General features: G+C 45.2%; 1 protein-coding gene across 1 annotated transcript in view; it reads right to left on the bottom strand.

The window, feature by feature from the left end:
- Positions 1-19,504, bottom strand: part of LOC143013555 (cadherin-4-like) — a 170,576-nt gene that overhangs the window by 74,349 nt on the left and 76,723 nt on the right. The window contains exon 3 of the mRNA XM_076167233.1: positions 13,367-13,390. Coding sequence (XP_076023348.1) covers positions 13,367-13,390 — 24 coding nt within the window. The remainder of the gene's footprint in view (positions 1-13,366; positions 13,391-19,504) is intronic.

The following is a 19,504-nucleotide window of genomic DNA, read 5'->3' as shown; positions in this document are numbered from 1 at the left end:
CCCCGTCCATTTTTAAAGACAACCTTGATGCATACATACACAGACACGCACGCACTCCCTGACAAAGACTCCATGTGAGCAGACGGGCCTCTCTAATGGCCTCGCCCCACCAAACACAGTCCCGGGAGATGTAAAGCTGTAACACGGAATGAGCGAACGTAACTGGGCGTGAACTCAGCAAAGGTATGTAAGTTTATCATTTCATGTGTAGCTCTTCATGTTATGATGAGGGACACATAACTAATATATACATTACTCTCTTTAATTCAATCTGCTCAAATAAAACACTGGAACTGTTTGTGTATTCAAGTTTAGATGTTAGACTAATATGTAGTGGTTTAAAAGTAAAACAGTCATCAGGCTTCGTTCAAGACTGCCAACATCAGAATTGCATCCTGGTTAAGTTATACAGTTATGACATCACCGATAAAGGTCTGCACATATCTGTACTTTGACTGGACTTGATTAACATCTTCATCGAGAAAGCGCCAATCAACCGTTTGCTTTCCATTTCCACGAGCTCAAACTTATATTAGCATACTGTAGCCATTTCTGTTTTCATCTCACCCAAACAGACAGGAAACAGTATCTGACAGGCTAATTAATAATGAAAGCACCCTGCACCCTGGAATACCAATCCCCCCCCCCTACAGGATTTCTATTAAAGTTGGCTGACCCGGGCTCCTGCGGTGCCACGGGGCGCAGCACTCACTGTGCACCCCTTTTCGGTGCCAGGGCGGGTTAGCCCCAAACATGAATAATGCCCCAGTGGACATGAGCAGTGAAGAAGAAGTAGGGCAGAGGATGGAGCAGCGTGCCTCTCAATCCCCTCATCAGCAGGCTGTTAATATTTCATTACTCGAGCTTCATCTCACCCTCTCCCGCTGAAACGGAGAGGTGGAGATGACCACTGTGAGACAAGGGATGAAGGGGAGGGTTGGGGGCGGGGGGGTGAGGCATGGATGGTGGAATGTAGGAAAGAAAGGAAAAGAAGTGTGACTAAACCTTTAAATTTGATGGATCGGATCAGTTGTACATATTGTTTGATTTGAGGTTTTCCAGCAGGTGATTTTAAAAACATCTTCACAGCGAGACACCAGAGGTCAATTCGGAATCGATGAATGATCATCACCAGCTATCATCTGTGAAATCATAATCCAAATTATTCTATTCCTGTTTCAATCCGTTAAGGCAGTAAATCAAATGGTTAACTGGATTGGAATCAAGTGTGATGTGTTAACTGGCTGTTATGAAGGGGAACAAGGCGCCGCCGGTGCTGCTTTTTCTGCGATATATCTTTGAAAACTTTTTTGTGAAGTTCAAACTACAAACTCAGAGATGATCCAAGTGTCAAGTGTGGGAAAAAGAAAAGTTTCTAATCTTTGAACCATAAATTAATTTGAATAACAGAAAATAACAGAATGTGTGCTTTTCTGGAGTCAGATTTCTCCGTCTGGGTTTCCTTTTCTTCACCCCCCAGCAGACTCAGACTTTATTTGACAGAGGATGCAACTTTAATGATATAAACTGACAAATTAGGCTGCTGTGTACATGAGGATTCCTCTGCGTCCGCCTCCACACTCTGTTTACCGGCTTTAACATGACCAATTTAGGCGAGCGCTCCCCTGTCGAGTTCTGCCAGCTAATGATAAGCGAGTTCAAGGCTCTGCTAGAACTTTCAAGAAGCTGTGGTGATGATGAGTATAGTTTTAACAGAATAATTCAAGGGATATGCCACATGTATCGTATTTAATGTTTAAAATTCATCCTAATATTAGACCTTTGGGCCATTTCCTTTTCAACAAATCTTTAAGGATTGAGACCTTGCAAATGAAGTGGTGGAACATTAATAATTTATGTGCAGGCCTTTTTATAGAGCAAAGCCCTTGAGATTCATTATTCTACTCACATTAGACCGCAGAAAAAAATTCTAGTTCTAATAAATAGGTATTAAAACTTTAACTGATATTAATAGCACCAATTAAAGGGCAGACTGTGGAGTTATGCATCATTTCTGTACTGGTAGGGTGGAAAACCCAGTCGGTGGATCCTCCTCTGGCTCTCGCCGTCTCTCTAATTCTCTCCCAAACACACTTCCTTTTTCTCACTCCATCACTGTCTCCTTTCCAAATAAGAGGTAACACACAGCGAAGCAACGTTAACATAACGTTAAAAAAACCTTTTATGGCCGTCGTAAATTTAAGAAGAAAAAAAAAAAAAACCCAGTCCGGTCCAATATAAATGAGCGAGATGCAGCATTTTACTCCACCTCATCATTCCATAATCAATTCACTGAACATTACTACTACAAGATGAGAGAGCGCGGCCATCCGTGCCTCTGATTGATGAGCAATTTTGCTTGTCTCCCACATCATTGTTTCCTCTAGTGTGCCAGGTCAAATGGTGTGTGTTACTCAGCCAATAGTCATTCATTTCGGTTTATGAAGTGGAACCTGCGCCGGGTGGTCATTCCATTCCATTCCATTAAAGACATTAGCATGCGCGCCTTTGCTACAGGTACCGAGCACGTGCGCGAAAGGCTGTTTTAACCAAAGTCCTATTTCACAGGTGAGCGAACGAGCCAAATGCATTACTCGCCGTTTGTCCTGGCGGAGGACCTGGTTTCGCGCATGTACACAGCGGTGGGGACCAACTCTAGCAGCACTGCAGCTGGGGGTGAGGTAGGGGGGGTGGGGGGAGCTGAGGTTGAAGTCTCTGCTGTCGTCTGGACGGAACAAAGGGGAGAGAGTTTCCTTTGTGCTGCAGTGGGGAACGCAGGACTGTAATTTTCTCGCCGGAGTCGAGGGAAACGCTTAAATAACGGCTTTAGTGTCGTAATTTGTGTAGGGATTTGTCCTGTCGCCTGACTAGTGTAACGCTACAGTGCCTGAGACGCCGGCCGGTCTATGCAGTCCGAGGGACGAGAGAGCAGGGGGAATGAAGACTCAGAGGGAGAAAGTAGGAGAGGGAGAAAGAGAGAGGGGAGTTCTGCTTCTTTGCCTCCATGATTCCCGCTGAAATTGAATCTCGTGCCTCCAGAGATCTCCCACTGTCCCCTCACGCTCTCTCTCTCTCTCTTCCCGCCTCCATTACCCACCTGTCTGCGGGATGAATGATCTACACATTACCCATGAGTACCGCTGACCGGTACACGCATCGGCGACTCCCAGTGCTCTGGGACCTCACAGACACACCAGAGGAGAGACAGAGACGAAGAGGCAGGGAGAGAGAGAGAGGGCGAAAGAGAGACGAAGCATGGGAGAAGTAGATGGACGGTTGAGGGGGGTTGATGACTTTAAGCTTGTGATTGAGATGAGACAGGCAGAGGCAAGGAGCTGGAGGGAAACCGGAGAAGATGACAATCAGATGGAGATGTTCGTGTGAGAGCACCAGCAGAGATAATGAAAGGCGACGAGTTGGGCAGGGGAATGAAGGGCGCAACCAGAGAGTCCCGAAGAATGAATGAATGAGATGGACAAGTGGTTCAGAGGGAGCTGGTGTGCAGGGTTTCCTGAGTGCAGAGGTGGGAGCCAGCTGCTTTGGCCTGTCCCTTGGAGGGAGGCAATCAGGGCTGGCGAGAGTCTAGCGCTCGTGGCTTCAGCCCTGTAAGTTCACCGCTGCTCTCCCTCGGGGGGGGGGGGGGGCAGACTCAGAGACAGCAGCAACTTTAATGAATGGGGCTCCTTATCCGAGCCTGAGCAGCCAGTTATTAGCTACTGACTAGTCACAATGGAGGAGGCTCTATTTCCACGACCCCCCCCCCCCCCCAAGAGGTTTGGTGGGGGTTTGTGTGTGTGTGGGGGGGGGGGGGGCGGGCTGGACTTTCACACTATGCGCCTTATTTTGTAACAGGTTATGACATCTCTGGCCTCCGTGCCACGGCAGAGCCCTGCAGCGTGGCTGTAGCCTCAACTGACGGGAGGCGCATTAGTGTGGAAGGCTGAAGGAAAACCGCACAATAATAACGCCCGGTGGGAAGGACTCACGGCGAGGTGAATCCCTGCCACACACTTCTGCATTTCTATACGGGGAATTGGAATTTGTATTTCTTTTAAATACATACAGACGAGTGTCCTTGCGCGGCTGTAGGACCTACTCATTAGATTTCAAGTATTTCATCCGGGAGAAAAAATAGAGAGTGAAATTTGTTCTTCACTGCATTGCTGTGTGTGTGTGTGTGTGTGTGTGTGTTTGTGTGTGTGTGCAAAAGCCTGGGAAACTTAATTTTACGGCAAAACACATTTACACATTTCATTTCTGTGTGCGTGTGTGTGGGAGATATGTTCTGTACACAATACTCAAAAAACAGCATTTCTAACCTCTAGCTCAGCGTTTTGAGGTCGCTCTTAACTTGAATAGGCAATACGAGGGAAACACAGCGAATTAAGTCGTATTTCTGTGGTGTTCGGCAGTGTGTACGCCCAGCAAATGCCCCGTCTGGATGCTGCTGAGCTGAGAGGAGGAGGAGGAGGATGGAGCTCAGTGTAAAAACCCTCTGTTCTCTGAGCTCTGCAGGCTCTGAGAACAGCTCAGCTCCCCCGACGATGCCTGATGGCTTTAATTGGTCTCCACTGGCTTGGAGCAGAGCGCAGGAATCCCTACCCATTAACAGAGTGAGCCGGAGAGTAGCATTAGTAGTAGTAATAGTGATAACTCTCACACGCAGGAGTCTGACTTGCATGTAAGTGTGTACTCTACCCGAGCAGACGCAGAACAGATATGTGTGCATACTGCATTTGTACAGTTACTCTATAGATATAGTGTTTAATTCACTTGGGAACCTCTTTTCTGCAATGAGACATAAATCCATGAGCCTGGCTATAGAAATCAGATCCTATGTGAACACGTTTACCGCCCATAGAGGTTAGTTACTCCCTATGAGAATTGATTATTGTTTAAAGTAATACACTATACATTTGTGTTATTGTGTGCCTCATAGCGACTGTCTGAAATGACCATCACCCTTTTCAGGTCCACATGGAATACCAGTTAAGTTATGCTAAGTTATGCTTCAGAGAAATCATAACAATAGTAGAAGGTAGATAAAGAGATCACACGAGGACAAAACAAGGCTGTCATCATTCGAAGAAAACCCCAAATTTGACGCTTCTTTAAATGATGTGCTTCAAGCTGTGAGTCGTAAAGTTAAAGAATAAGAAGGAAACAAAAGTAAAATCTGTTAGCTGCAATTGACTCTCTGGGGAATGATCAGAGAAGTCATTATTCACTAGGACAGATGCTGTTTGTACTGAGTAGAGCATCTCAAGGGTATTGAAGAGAGAGAAAGAGAGAGAGTGTAACATTGCTCATGGAGCTTACATGCATAAACCTCCAATTTATCTAACAAGCATTCCAGACAGAGACACAGGCGCTCTCCGTCATCCATTGTTCAGGTGGGAATAACAGTGCTGGGGGGGGGGGGGAATGCTGAGCTCCACGTAAACACATCGCAAACCTGCCAACTCCCTCAGCTACACAGAGCCTTAATATCACAAGCAGACCTTGAAGAAGCACAAGAGAGACAAGGAAGGGAAGCGGGCTGAGGGTAAACGTAAGGGAAAATACAGTAAAATGTAACTATATAGCAAGCGTGCCATCCTTTTTAGCATTTAGCTTCAAGCGTTCACTGACTGAATGAGAGCGCAAGTCTCCTATAATGTCTGATGTGAACAGAAACAAAGCTGACAGAGAAGATCAATCCAGCAAACTTCACACATCTCAACACCAGCTGTCACTCTAATTACCTCCTTCTCCCGTCATCTTTAGCAACCGCGCCATGCTAACACTCCACCAGGTACCACCAGTTATAGGTCTTCCGAAAGCTCCTGCTATCGCTAATGAGCATTCCCATTTCCATATACTCCCGCCGAGTTGTGTACAGTGTACGTGCCACTATGGCCGCACGCCAATCCGGATTCTTAATGGGCCGAGCAGTGTTTACTTTTCAAAGCCTCGCACATGAATTATTGATGGCCGAGAGCTGATTTGTGCTCGGAATTAGCCTAGAATAATCCATCCGGGCATACCTCACTTCCTAGGTGCCGCGTCTCTCTCCGGGGTAAACAGGCCAACTGGAACCGTACGTAGCTCGGCACAGCAATTTGTTATTCAGATTTGTGCTGAGTGTAAAATGGTTCCTTAAAGTGGTGCACAAGCCTCGGCTTAAACGGAAGAGGCCCCACGAGCACAGCGTGGAGGTTTTTCAAAGCCGGCAAGTTTCCGTCGAACCGCAAAGGGGAAAGCGGGTGAAATTGAAATGAAAAAGAAAATACAATAAAATTTGAATTTTTAATTCATCTCATCCATATTCCACATCCAAGCTTAATATACAATTCATCTCAACTTTATGCTTAGCCAACCCTGTGTCGTAGTGTTCCCTGAACGGCAGCGAAATTTCTACTCCTCATCTTGATCATCAGAGGGTATGTTTCTGGCTGCCACTGTTACCATGGTGTCACATGGAAAGTAAAATGTTTTGAAACGGTGGTTTGCCAGTCTCGACTAACCAATCAGCAATGTTCCATCTATACTGTACATAAGCTGCCCCCTGTCTCAGCCTCTCACACACAGTAACTACACAGTAACGGCTATCATAATAAGGTGTTTTATGTGTTGCCTGTATGTGCTTTAAATGTTTGGATATTAAAAAATAAGAAGAATAGCTATCAGATGAGGTCTGGAGGCGAGAAGCTGGAGGGAGACATGAGTTCTACATTTGACTATTTTCTTCCCACTGTGCTTGTGTGAGCGATGCCAAATTGTCCACACCCCAATTCATTTTCTTGGCCCTGTTTGGTGTCAGAGAACGAATGGGCTTTGCATCTGAAGTTTGGTAATAAACTCTTGGATTCGATCCATCTCTCGGACAGAAATGAACTCAGCCCCAGCAAAGAATAAAGACACGTTTCCTCAGCAGTCTGTCAGAGGAAACTGGCTCTGTTCTTCTTCTTCTTTTTCTGTTTTTTACCATTTCAATGTTTTTAAGGGGGGAAGGAGGGCTTCAGACTACCCATCTGCCATCACCGTGATGACACGCCTTTGAACAGTTAAAAAGGGTTTCTGAACACAAACTGTAGAAGGAAAAGGCCTTCTTAATTAGTTAGACTGTGGAGTTTGGCCACTGTTGAGCTGAATTTATTTATTATGGGTATTGGATGAATATTCTCTTAGAAATCTACAGATACTGTTACTTATTAGTATAGGCTCAACATGTGAAAATAACTAAATAGTAATGTGAATGTGTAATTGATCACTGCTTATTGTATTTCTGAGTGTGCAGAGAGTGTAAAAAGTTATTTCATATCCCATTGGTTTATATCTTGCAAGTTGTGTGCCAGTGAATGAAAGAGCCTCACCATGATTCTCAGCAGCTCTCACTCAGGTAATGTCTGTGTGCCACTGAGCAGATTGATGTCCTCCCTCCGTCTTCCTCTCCCCCGTCTGTCCTTCCCTGTCTGCATCCTCCTGTTTCACCCTGCTGAGCTAATCCAAGCTGGCCAAATCCCTGTGCAGAGCAGGCCTACAAAGCAGCTTTCCTGCTGGGTGCAATATGCCACCCGTCTCCCTGGCAATGCCGGCCCTGCAGGGCTTCAGGCCTAACTGTGGTGTCTTGTCAGTAAACAGACAAAGATGTATGAATCATCTCAGTGACTTAGGGCAGGTAGTCGTGGGACAGTAACTTGTTGTTGAATCACAACAAAGAGTCATTTGCTCAGTGGGACCAGCTTGGTTGCCGAGTGACACGAGACAGCGTCTCAAGCATATCTGAGTCACCAACCTCTGAGACATCTGCTGCACACTATCAGATACTAAGCTGCCACAGCTTTGTCTGTCCCAAACTCAACTGTTGCGCTTTAGAATAAGCATCTATGATAAGCTGCAGTTATTTCTCTATCCAGTCAATTACCTTTAGTACATATGGTTGGCTTGAAAACTCCATCTGCCAGTACAGTCAGTGTTGCACCCTGCTGAGCAGAACACAGAATATAAGATCACGTTCATGTCACGTGAAAAGCCAAATGTCCTTAATTCTAGTTGGCATGTGAGGCTTAGTGAGCAGAATTCTATAAGAGAATGATCACTTCACTAAGGTCTTCAGTCTCTGCTTTTATCTGCCTGACATCTTTGCCTGAGAAATGTTTGAATGCCGAGGCAACTTTAATCAGTTCAAGACGAGGGTCTGTTGTGCCTCTCTTTGTGCAATTTCATCTTTATCTTTATCTCTGGCCAACACTCAATTTCCCATTTTGCAGTTTATCCTGGAAAGCAGAACACATTATCAGCCTCTAGTGAGTAATGACTAAAAGCTTTCTGCATTGTTACAGGGGGGGAGTAGCTATTTGGTGGTGGTGGTAGTGACACCATTTCCCATCTTCATCTGGGGGGGGGGGGGGGGGGAGGGAGGGAGTCGAGGGTGTCTGCTGTCAGTGTGTTATGTGATGACATTAAAATCCCGTATATGTTGAACCTTATTAACTTGTTAGAGGGAGGCAATATAGGCAAGATCAGGCTGAGGATGACCCTCTCTCCAACAGAGTACACACGGCTGAATTAAAGAAAATAAAAGGTCAAAGTAATCATGGTTCTCCTAGCAGGGATCCAGAGGAGTACTGGCAGCATGAAAGCACGCACGCGCGCGCGCGCACGCACGCACGCACGCACGCACGCACGCTCGCACGCACGCACGCACGCACGCACGCACGCACGCACGCACGCACGCACGCACGCACGCACGCACGCACGCACGCACGCACGCACGCACACACGCACACACGCACACACGCACACACGCACCAATACACAAACAAACCATCACTCTATCATCAGTACAGCTACAAAGCAGGCAGACTGTTTTTAGAGTACATTCCATCTTGTGGTATATATCATGTAAGAGATGAAAAATAAATAGGTTAAATTTAACTGCTCTACAATAACATTTTGGACAGTACTTAAAATAGCATCTCTTGATTCAAGGTTGTGCAAAGGCAATTTTCAGGGTATGATGCTCCTACTATCAAGTACAATCTAGAGACGAAGAACCTTCAGATGAGGTTTCGCACATTGCATCATTTACACACCAACCTGCACTTGATGTGTTTCTATTCTTGCTTTATCAGAACAAGGCTGCAAACGCATTGTAGTTTGATGTAGCAGTCGTGTCGGAGAGGCATTTGCCAGCCTGTCACCAATAATTACATTTAGAATCAGACTCTGTGGCATTTGCAAGAGAGTTGAGCAGAGCTATGGACTGAGCAGAGGCGAGAAGTTGAGTTTTCTCTATTTATGCTGGCTTTTCCTCTTCCCTGAGGCTTACAGCTATCTCCCATTCTGGTTTGGATGTAGCCTTTGTAAGTGTGCGCTGTAATATCAGTGAAAGCCTTTAGCCAATTATTGAAGTTGTTGACTAAACCATCACAGGAGGAGAAGAGAGATTGCGAAGGTAAATTATTAATGCACCTAAAATCCTCAGCAGCTACGGGGCAAAATAACATTTCTGTACAATTGACAATTACACAGACTCACTCTCTCTCTCTGAGCTGTGTTTCTGTTTTTCTTCTTGCCTCACAGCTGCTGAATGTTTGCTGTCAACTGGATGTATTGAGCCGACGGTCTCACGTAATCAGGACGCATTAAAGCAAATGAGATGGATATATAAGAGGGGCTCGGATAGCAACAAATAGAGCATTTCAATTGAGTCTTTCATCGTCTCAATTCCTCCACTTTAACACCTGCAATAAACACTCAGAAGTACATAACACCATAAGAATGACAAACACGACAGTCAGAGGAAGACAATAAACAATATGGGACATCAGGGGGGTTAGTGAGTAGATTTCTTGAGTAGATGTAAGCTGACAGGGGAATTAGCATCTGTGGTTAATGGGGCAAAAAGCAGCCAATCACCCTTTCACTCTGATAAACAGGCAGCTTGTTGACCCAACAATTGCTTCTGTCACGCCGTGCCTCAGTTTTCGCATTTAAAAACACAGACAAACACCCTCCCACATTGACACTGACATATTTATTGCGGCAGAGCACACCGCGCGCATAAATTTAGCAGCACACAGGTACAGAGGGGAGATGACTTAATCTGCCGGGAATTCAATGAATTGGAGATGCATCTTGAGCGTTTGTGTGTGGCCCATTGACTGATTTTCCATCGTGGCTTTTTTTTTCCTTCTACATTTAAGTGCGGGGGAGTGAAAAATCACAGATCGCAGTGTGCATCTTGTACAGAACATGCGTCGCTGTTTACAATCTGCTCGGAGAGGCCGGGCGGAGTCTCATGCAGCTCGCTCTTCTGCCTCTCACATAGCAGGAATCAATTCACTGAATCTCCCTGTCATTAGTTTTTCCTCCTATCTCTTTGCTGTATATACCCTTGATGCCACGCCGGAGCCATAAATCAAGACCGAGATGCACCCTGTGGGAAGTGGAAGTGCGGATGTGTGAATCTACACGCACGAGAGAAACCACATCGGGGTATCACCACATATCATTGTGCCCCTTTCCTCATAGCAGGTGTCTGAATGTTTCATCTAATCATTAAATGCTGACAGGCTCCACAGAGTAGCAACACTGATCTCCTTCAGAGGAATACAGGGGCTGACTTCATTAGCCCTGTTAGTACTAAGCTGCTTTACCCTCGCTCATGCTTGGCTTAACCCGCACACTGTCACAATGATAAATGCTGAGGAGGAGAGGGAGGCCGAGGGAAAGCGGGGAGAAACAATGGAGAAGCTGAAGCAGAGGCACTTAGAGAGTGAGACAAAGGTGTCAAAGTCAGGTACACATGATGAGCGGGTGAGAACCGGGAGGCGAGCGCCGGGGCCACAGAGCGTGTGAACCTGCAGCTTCCAGAGGCAGATGAAGGGATAAAGCTCAAAGTGGTGTTTGAACTGAAAGGGATTTACAAATGAGCAAAGCAATCAATTAACTACTGCCGCCATTAATCAATTGTTACGCTGACGCATCGACAGCCAAAATGCTTATCTGACATTCCAGCATGAGGTTACTATGTGCCGAGGAATTAGCATTGACCACCCCGCGCACATTTGCATCCCGGCTCACGCGCGAGATAATTTATGCTCGCGCCGAAGCACTGAAGCGCACGGAGCGATGTGCACACGCATCTTTGTTCTCTGCATATTTCCCACGTACATTCATCTGCTTTCTCTCCTGCCAGAACCCCCACCCGCCCCTCAGACCCCCACCTCCTTCTCAATGCTCTCATTCTCCTGCCAGCCGAGGTTTTGGCTGGTTCGCGTACGCCCACACGCCCCTGAGGGACGGCCCATGACGGATGGCACTGCGTGTGACTCCGATTCGATTCAGTCCATTTGATAAATTTATTGCTGGCATTTTGAAAATGAAATTAGAGGGACGTCTCCTGGAGACTGTTTTTCCTGCACAGGTGCCATAAATATCCTTCATTTGGCAGAGGGGAGAGAGCTGGAGAGTTAAAGGGGAGGCGTCAAATAAAGGATGTCGTGGTCGTGGGGGCAGATTGTGGGGATGTTCTACAGGAGAGGTGAACTGAAGAATAAGGTCACATTATAATGAGATCCTGTATTAATCATGACGCCGGTGAGGAACAACAGGAAAGGTTATTAAAGAACTATAGCACCTGACACACGACACGCTGCCTTCTAGTCCAACATGTGCACTGTAGCACTGCACCCATTTAACATATGCAAGACCTGCATCCCTCAGGCCCGCTGTTGTCACACCGGGTCAGTGCGAGTTGTGAGATGTGAGTTGTGAGTTGATGCTGCCATTGCACACAAACGTTCTGCTTCCTCCATCGTCCCTGCTCGTACACGCACACAAACACACACGCGAGCATGCATACACGTGGGTGCCATTGTTTTATGTGAACACACGGTTTATGTTGCATAGATTTTCATCAGCCCAAGGTTTCACCACCGCTGGCATAGTCATAGCTGGATAGCTATAACTCACGGCGTGTAAATGACAGAGACAGGCTATTTGTCTCTGCGGCGCTCTAGATGTTTGGGACGGCGAGAGGCATCAAACGTTGTTGTTGACTCTTTTGAGAGCAGTCGCATTTCAATTGGACATACTGGACCCGGGAGAAAGGGAACACAAACGCACAAAAGCCAGACGCAGACGTGGATGCGCAGTCACAAAGGTGAGCCTTTATTCACCGTCAGGGTGGCGTGGCCCTTATTTATCTCCCTCTCGTTGGGAAACATGTGCGAGGGCGGCGGCAGAGGAGGGATGATGTACGCCGTGCCAGCCTCTGCTCCCCCTCCACATTCATCAGCGAGCAAGGCACAGGCAACCCACATCACTTACCTTTATAGGCCCACCTGACAGCGCCGAGCACAGCATAGTCATCACATATATAGGCCTCACAACTCGTGTGTGTGTGTGAGTGTGGGCAGGGGCACACAGAGTGTAACCTGTCACACAGATGTACTCCATCAGTGACTCCTGCACTGTATTCACAAGCGGCTGCTCCACATCTGAAGCTCAGCACGGCAAAGGTGTTCCCACACTCCCTAAGAGGCGCTGATGCTGTTTATTTATTTTATTTTAGACTTACAGTAGGCTACATGTTGTGCACTTTATCTCAGATCCAGGAGAAAAAAAATTATGCTCCTTCTGCTCTCACACAAAAAGAAACACCCGAGTTCTTATGAGCGCAGCGAGAAACAGATCTAGCTTTCAACAGAATCAGCGTGGAAACCGTCTGATTGTTTGTGTGCCGCCCAATCACAGAGAGCCACACACCCTCCGCCATTATCTCCATTACAAAGAGAGGAGGGCTGGGACTGCCTGGTGCCTCACACCTGCAGGCTGCCACTCAGAACGACACCCCCAGAGCTGTTTAGACAGTTTGCCTGCCTGGCCCCCATCATCGCATCAAACTAAACTTGCCTACAGGTACCTTTCCTCTAAACATCACACACACACACACACACACACACACACACACACACACACACTACATTTCCTCTCTCTCTCTCCCTGAAGATTCACAATGCAAAATGATTACCTCCCCCAACCACACATTAACATACACATGAAAGTGCGGAGGAAAGTAAACAGAGCTGTGATTAGTGTGAACGCGAGGATGTACAGAAAGCGCCGCATAAACACAGACGGTGGGCTGTCGATCATCGCGGGATAATTCAGGTTATGTATCAGTGGGTGTGAGTGATTGACTTTGTAATCAAACATATTGTTCTGTAATAGAAACACTAAATGACTGAATTCCAAATCAGCGTCAACACCGTGAAATATTCCTCATCTAATTAGCGAAAACAGAGCACACATACACACAACGTCGATCTGAGGAGAGTGGCGAGGAACCACAAGAGACTGAGGAGCGTTGTCTTACCTTTTTGCGATGACACGGCGGCATCTGCAGATAAAGGAGACACAGAGACAGTGCGTTAGGTGGTGACAGGCCAGCAGACACAGTCAAACGCAGGAGGTGACAGCTGCGGCGGTCATTTGCCAGGAAGAGAGCAGGATGAACAGACCAGGGGGGGCTATTTGCAAACGGCCTCATTTCAGACGGATGAAGAATATCCACTTTACCGCACTCCCACATGCCCGCGCGCGCACTTAGGTGAGAAACTTTTCCTACGCTCGACAGAGAGGAGACCAGCAGGGAGGAGTAAAGCGCCGGAATATAGATGGGCCTGGAGTAGAGTCTGGAGACCCCCGGTAACCTTTGATCTCTTACACAATTCGCTCGGCGCTCGCTTTCTAATGAGTAAAAATAATGCCACGGAGGTGCAGCGAAACAAAGCAAATCAAATCCTTTCAGCGGGCAGGTCAGTGTTCTTACGCAGAGCCTGTGAGGAACACTCGTTGGCCCTGGAGGAGAAGATCAAAACACACACCGCTCGAAGGAAGGGATGTACAGGAACTCTATTTCTATATTTTGACACAACATAGAACATTTTTTTTCCACAACCCCCGACAGCAGGAGCGGTAGCGCAGGGAGAAAAACAGTACATTTATCTTATTGTTCCGATAAAATATTTACCTGGACAGCGTTTGTAAACTCCCAAGGTTTCATTTTTATTGAATAGGCTTGTCAAGCTTGTAGGGAAGCAAACAAAAAAACGTAATACTTTTATCACTTTGGTCTTCCAGCAGACGAAATCCTTGAGCACATTCCTCAATTGGCCATATGCCCGAAAAGCCCCAAATGGCCGCAGACGTCGATGGGGGAATAATTGAATCCGGGTGGATTTGTGGCGTGCCGGGCTGAGGGAGTGATAATCCAGCGCTTTGCCTAATTGCAGAGTAAAGACGGTGTCCATTGTTGGAGTGGTGTCGGCGTTTATCAAGGCAGGGCGGCGTGGGATTGGCCCCCGAGCACATGGCGGCTTTTTTTTTTGTCTTCTGAGGTGTTACAGTGGATTCGGCAAATATTGGCCCTCTAGTTATTACATGGTCTGATTGTCTGCTTATGCGTCAGACCATAAACTTTGACCGTCTATCCTAATCTGAGAGGAGGCTTCGGATAATTAGTGAACCACAATCAACATTATCACTCAAAGGAATTCCTCTGTGCATTTCCTCCTCGCCACAAAGACGCACAATCGCTCACCGCAGCCGTTAAACCCTCTGGTGACCGCAAAAGTGTGATAAAATATACTTGGCAAGATTACATTTTGTACAATAACAAGCTGGAACATCTGTGCCACATATCATGAATTTGTATGAAAGCCAGAAGTCTTACAAAGCTGAGGCAGTTGCATCATGTAGGCAACTTATTTGGAGTAAATAGCGCGATTTCAAAGCAATAACTGGACATGTTCAGCACGTTTAACTCTTGCGGTGCCTTGAGATGAAGCAGAGGTTGAAGCACGGCCGCCTCAGCAGGTCGCTATTGAGCGCAGGCTCAGTCGGGGAAACATAGGCCGGGGGGGAAAAATTGGAGAAATTGTGTTGACACGCACTCTATCAGCAGCGTTTTGATCTGGATAAATAATGAACAGGCACTCGCTCGAAAACAATTAATCACAACAAAAGAAGCCCTTTCCGTTTCTTTTTTATTATAGCTCACAGGGGCTGATTGATTAGCTCAGAGTGTAACAGAAGAACATGGAGCCCATCTCCTGCCAACATGATTTCTATTGTAGTATCTCGACATCTTCTGCGTGGCTAAAACAAATCCCCCCCCAGCTGTTACACCATTGCAACCGTTTCCAAAGCTCCGTTTCATTTTCGTATGTACAACGAACTCTTGCTAAGCCACAATCACGGAACATGGAAACAACTGGCACGTCGCTGGAAAAACAACTAAGGAATGAAAGATTTCTTCCCGCAAGTCAGGCTCAGAACTTCTCAATCAACTCTCAGTGAAACCGCAAATAAGAAACTCCAGCCCTGCCCTCAAACAGCAAAGAAAACCTCACACATTGATTATTGCATTTCTGCAGTGGCCTGTATGGATTGTGAGACTAATTTACAGCGAATACTGCAGTGAGTGTTTTGATGTGCCCGTGCGCCCACAGCTACGCTCTTGTGGGCTTTAGATTTATGCAAATCAGCCCATATGTCAATACAGGTTCCCCACTGCAAGCCACGTTAGGTTAAGTTGGCCCGGGAGCGCGCCCGAGGACCTTAAGAGCTACACTTTCAAGACAAAGATAGGAAATAAAGAGAAATACAAATCTTCAACTGCAAGCTGTTCCTCTCTGAAATGTAGACTTCTTACTGTCGGAGCAGCTTTTAGGATGATGAATCCAGGAGCAGACTGGCTTTATTAAGATGGATTTGAAGTAAACATGCACTTTCTTATCGTCAGACCTTGATATGGTGTGATTGCTTTAGTTAAAAAGGAAAACAAATGAAGCAAAGAAAGCCGTAACATCGACTATGCTGTCAATATGACCTACACACACTCACTCAAATGTGAATGTGGGTGTTTGTTGACTCAGACTCTATTGTTTAATTAATCTTTCTGCTTTTATCCATGATCTTTCAACATTAAAATCTAAAGAATTTCCTCAACTTAATTATTAAAATATTTCCTTTTTCTGCAGCGCATCACAGTCGCTTGAACTTTATTAATATAATTGAACAAGCGTTGTTCGTTCATTCCTGTGATTTATGAGTTGAATAACATTTTTAAGTAGTTTTCCATTTTATAGTTGAATTGTCCCCAGCTAACTTTGTAAATGTTAATGAACTTGTCAGTGAATTTCCCTGTTTTCTTTGTTGTAAACTATAAACTCTAACCCCTGCGTGTGTATCACAAATAATCGGAGGTGGTGTGTAATTGTTAGACAGCATAGACTGCTGTACTGGCGGCGGCCTGCATGCTAATCAATTATATTGGCCTCCACTGCCACTCAGCCGGTAAATGAATAATTATTCACCTACGTTAGCCCATTTGTACATTAACAATAGCGAGCTGTAAAGTAAGTCAGCTGTAAGCTTCACAACTGCCAGCTATGTCATGCTGGACTCCACGGGACTGGAGGGGACCTGGAGCAGCTCAGCATGGCAGTCATCTCCCAGAGCGTGTTGCCTCGGTTTGGGCCTCACTTCTTGGTTTGATGTATGTGATTGAACCTGGCTTATCCAAAAATCTCTCCAATTCACCTTTGCAGTGTCCCAGGATGTCTCCCAAAGTTCAACCGTCTATACAGCAGACTCTGTCAGAGCTCTCCATAATGGCATACTGTTTGTATTGTAGGTCTGTTCAGGGAATAGAATATGACCGGGATAATTGCCGGTCCCTGCTTTAGTGTGTTTCATCAAATATTGTCCCAATGTTCTGCTTTGGGGCATGGTATTGTCAGTGCAGTTCAAGCACAGATCATTGAAACCACACAGTCGTGACAAATTGCAGTCAACAAAGTAGCTAATTACATTCAAATTGCAAAAGTACTTTGTGACCGTCAGTGACATGTGAGAGGATTCAAGTTTCATGCATATTTTAAGGCATATTAAGTTTCTGTCTTTCATTCACTTAATTAATGAAAATGTTTTTAAAATGTCATTTGAGACTTTGATATTTCTATTCAACTAATTTGTTTATTCAATTGAAGTAATTTAATTAAATAAATAAAACAAATCAAGAGTAAACAAAGGTATTCACAAAAAATTCTAATCATTCAAGGGTAGGGATTTTATTAAGTGAGTTAATTCAGTTGAGCTTGACTTACTTAATTACTTCATTGTTAAAAACAATGTATTTGTGTGTTACAATTGAAAATAAATTGTTCCAAGTCTATCGGTTTTTTATTTCTACTTTAGCCATTCAGTAGTTTTTTGATCAAATTCACAGAAATAGTGTATAAATATATTAAATAATACATGATTAAGGTGTCAAGGTTTAACAAAAGAGATCCGATGTGGTTGTTTTAGTTACCATTGTCACAATAAGTTATAAAACTGCCAAGAAGCCATGTAACAAAAGCCAGATTATCATGATGCGAGTCTGTAGAACAGGTCAGGGTAATATTAAATAAGTTATTTCTTCAGTGGCAGAGAGTATGAGACGAATTTCTTTGTCTACAGTCACTTTATGGAGAAACAGGATGATTGTGTTGGAGGCTGCTGCTCACATTTCTCCCGTATGACAAATAAAGCTGAATGCTTCAACTCAAACCGCCATGTGTCTACACGCTGACAGACATTCTTTTCCCCAAATCACCGTCAGTGTCATGGCGTATATCAGCCACACATATTCCTCACATCTGGGCATTAGATTACACAGAGGAAGGCTAATATAAAGGTCATTGAATTGAATTATTGAATATGCGCTCCTGTGCCTTCAATTTGCAGCTATCAATAATGCCGTAACGGGTTCGATCAACTATAATCACCGGCAGGGAGAGCAGCTTCAAAAATAGAATCTAACTGTTGTAAATCCTTCGAAATCACACCTCCTCCCCCCTTTCCCCCACCCTCCTCCTCTTCGTTCTTCATCTTCATCTTTCCTTCTACGCCCCGTTTTAACCTCTCGCGCTGTCAAGAACGCTCTGTTCTCTCTCTTTCCAGCGTGAACCTCAGAAGCTGCCGATGTGAGGCAAGCTTGATCATCTTGACACAGCATGTGAACACACACACACACACACAAACACACGCGCACACACACACACTGCACAACAGCCGATTTCAAGGCAGTGGTGCAATTTGCCGCCTCGATACGAAATTGTTATATCTTGGAAATGTCATCTTTGGGAAAGCAGTGAGAACAAGTTTCAAAAGAGGTGCAGACACATTTATAAAAGGTTGCATTTCAGAGCTTTAGTTAGAAAATTGTCAAAGATGATATATTAAGCATTGAAAATCACACTTAGAAATTATTCATATTTGTTTATGTTGGAAACATTGCAAACACGGTATGGTCCAAACCCACATGTGGCATTTTGGATGTGTGTTGCTTGTGTTAAACGCATGTTCACTACATACGTTAATGTCACAGCATCGCCTGCAGATCCTCTATATCCAACCTAGGCTGATTGAATTAGACTGCTATTGGAAACCTGTCTTCTATTGACCCCTTAAAGTTGTGGACTAGCAGCAGTGCGCCCTGGGAATAGCTTTAATTACAGAATGAAATTGGATTCGATTTTATCCCCAACATGGAGTGAATCCTCGCAGCTAATCATCACTTCATCAAGACGAATGAAAACCACATCATCACTGCGAGGCGTCGCAAGTGTGTCGGCACTCATGAATGAGCCTTTTACAAGCGTGTGCGTGTGTGTACTGTGAGGAGAGTGTAGCGTGCAGGCCGTAGCGAAAAAACAACAAGGCCGTCTTCAGATGATTAACCATTATTGATACATCATCAGCATAATGTAATTAGGATAAATTTCCACGTTGTAGCCGCTTGTCTCTTAATCACACTCATTGGTGGACAGTGACAGGACATTCGTTAAAAATTATGAAGTAAGGAGACGGCAGTGTGATAAATGGTGGAAGCAGTCAGTGTGACCATTGAACTGGATGTTAATGATTTTGGGGCTAAGTGATGGAGCAGCGAAGCAACATGAATCAAAGGAAATCAGATTTGATGTAAGAAGAAAACAACGGGATGTGAACACGTTCACATAATTTGTTTGGAGTAAGAAGCATCTGTTTTCTGATTTGTCTGAAAATTCTTGTGTGTAGTGAGAGTTAAGTCATTTGTCAAAAGAATCCGAGATGTGTACTAATTATATCTACTATCTAGTCTAGACTAGTAATTTTGTTTGCTGTGTTTCTAGTAGCATCTCATTTATCTTAGATTCATGTTGGGCCTTTGATCAGCTGATGAAAAGCAGAGCCGATCTCTTTAAAGTTACATGTGAAACGCGTCACTGTTTCCTCAAATAAACTTCCGTTTATTCATTAGGAGGCATGGCTGTCACCCAAAAATGGGTTTGTTGGCTTCAGCCTGGCACGACGGCACTGCTGAGCTGATGACTTAAAGGTGCTCTTGAATTATGTAGCGCGAGCTTCATTTCCATGGTGCAATGATAAGAGCCTCACAACTGTCAACAAGAGCAAGTTGATT

Source organism: Genypterus blacodes, unplaced genomic scaffold, assembly GCF_046128005.1.
Source record: "Genypterus blacodes isolate CSIRO-AG114 ecotype Tasmania unplaced genomic scaffold, CSIRO-AGI_Gbla_v1 ptg000156l_1, whole genome shotgun sequence".
Classification (NCBI taxonomy): domain Eukaryota; kingdom Metazoa; phylum Chordata; class Actinopteri; order Ophidiiformes; family Ophidiidae; genus Genypterus; species Genypterus blacodes.
The sequence above is the reverse complement of the archived record's forward strand: the minus strand, read 5'-3'. Positions and strand labels throughout refer to the sequence as shown.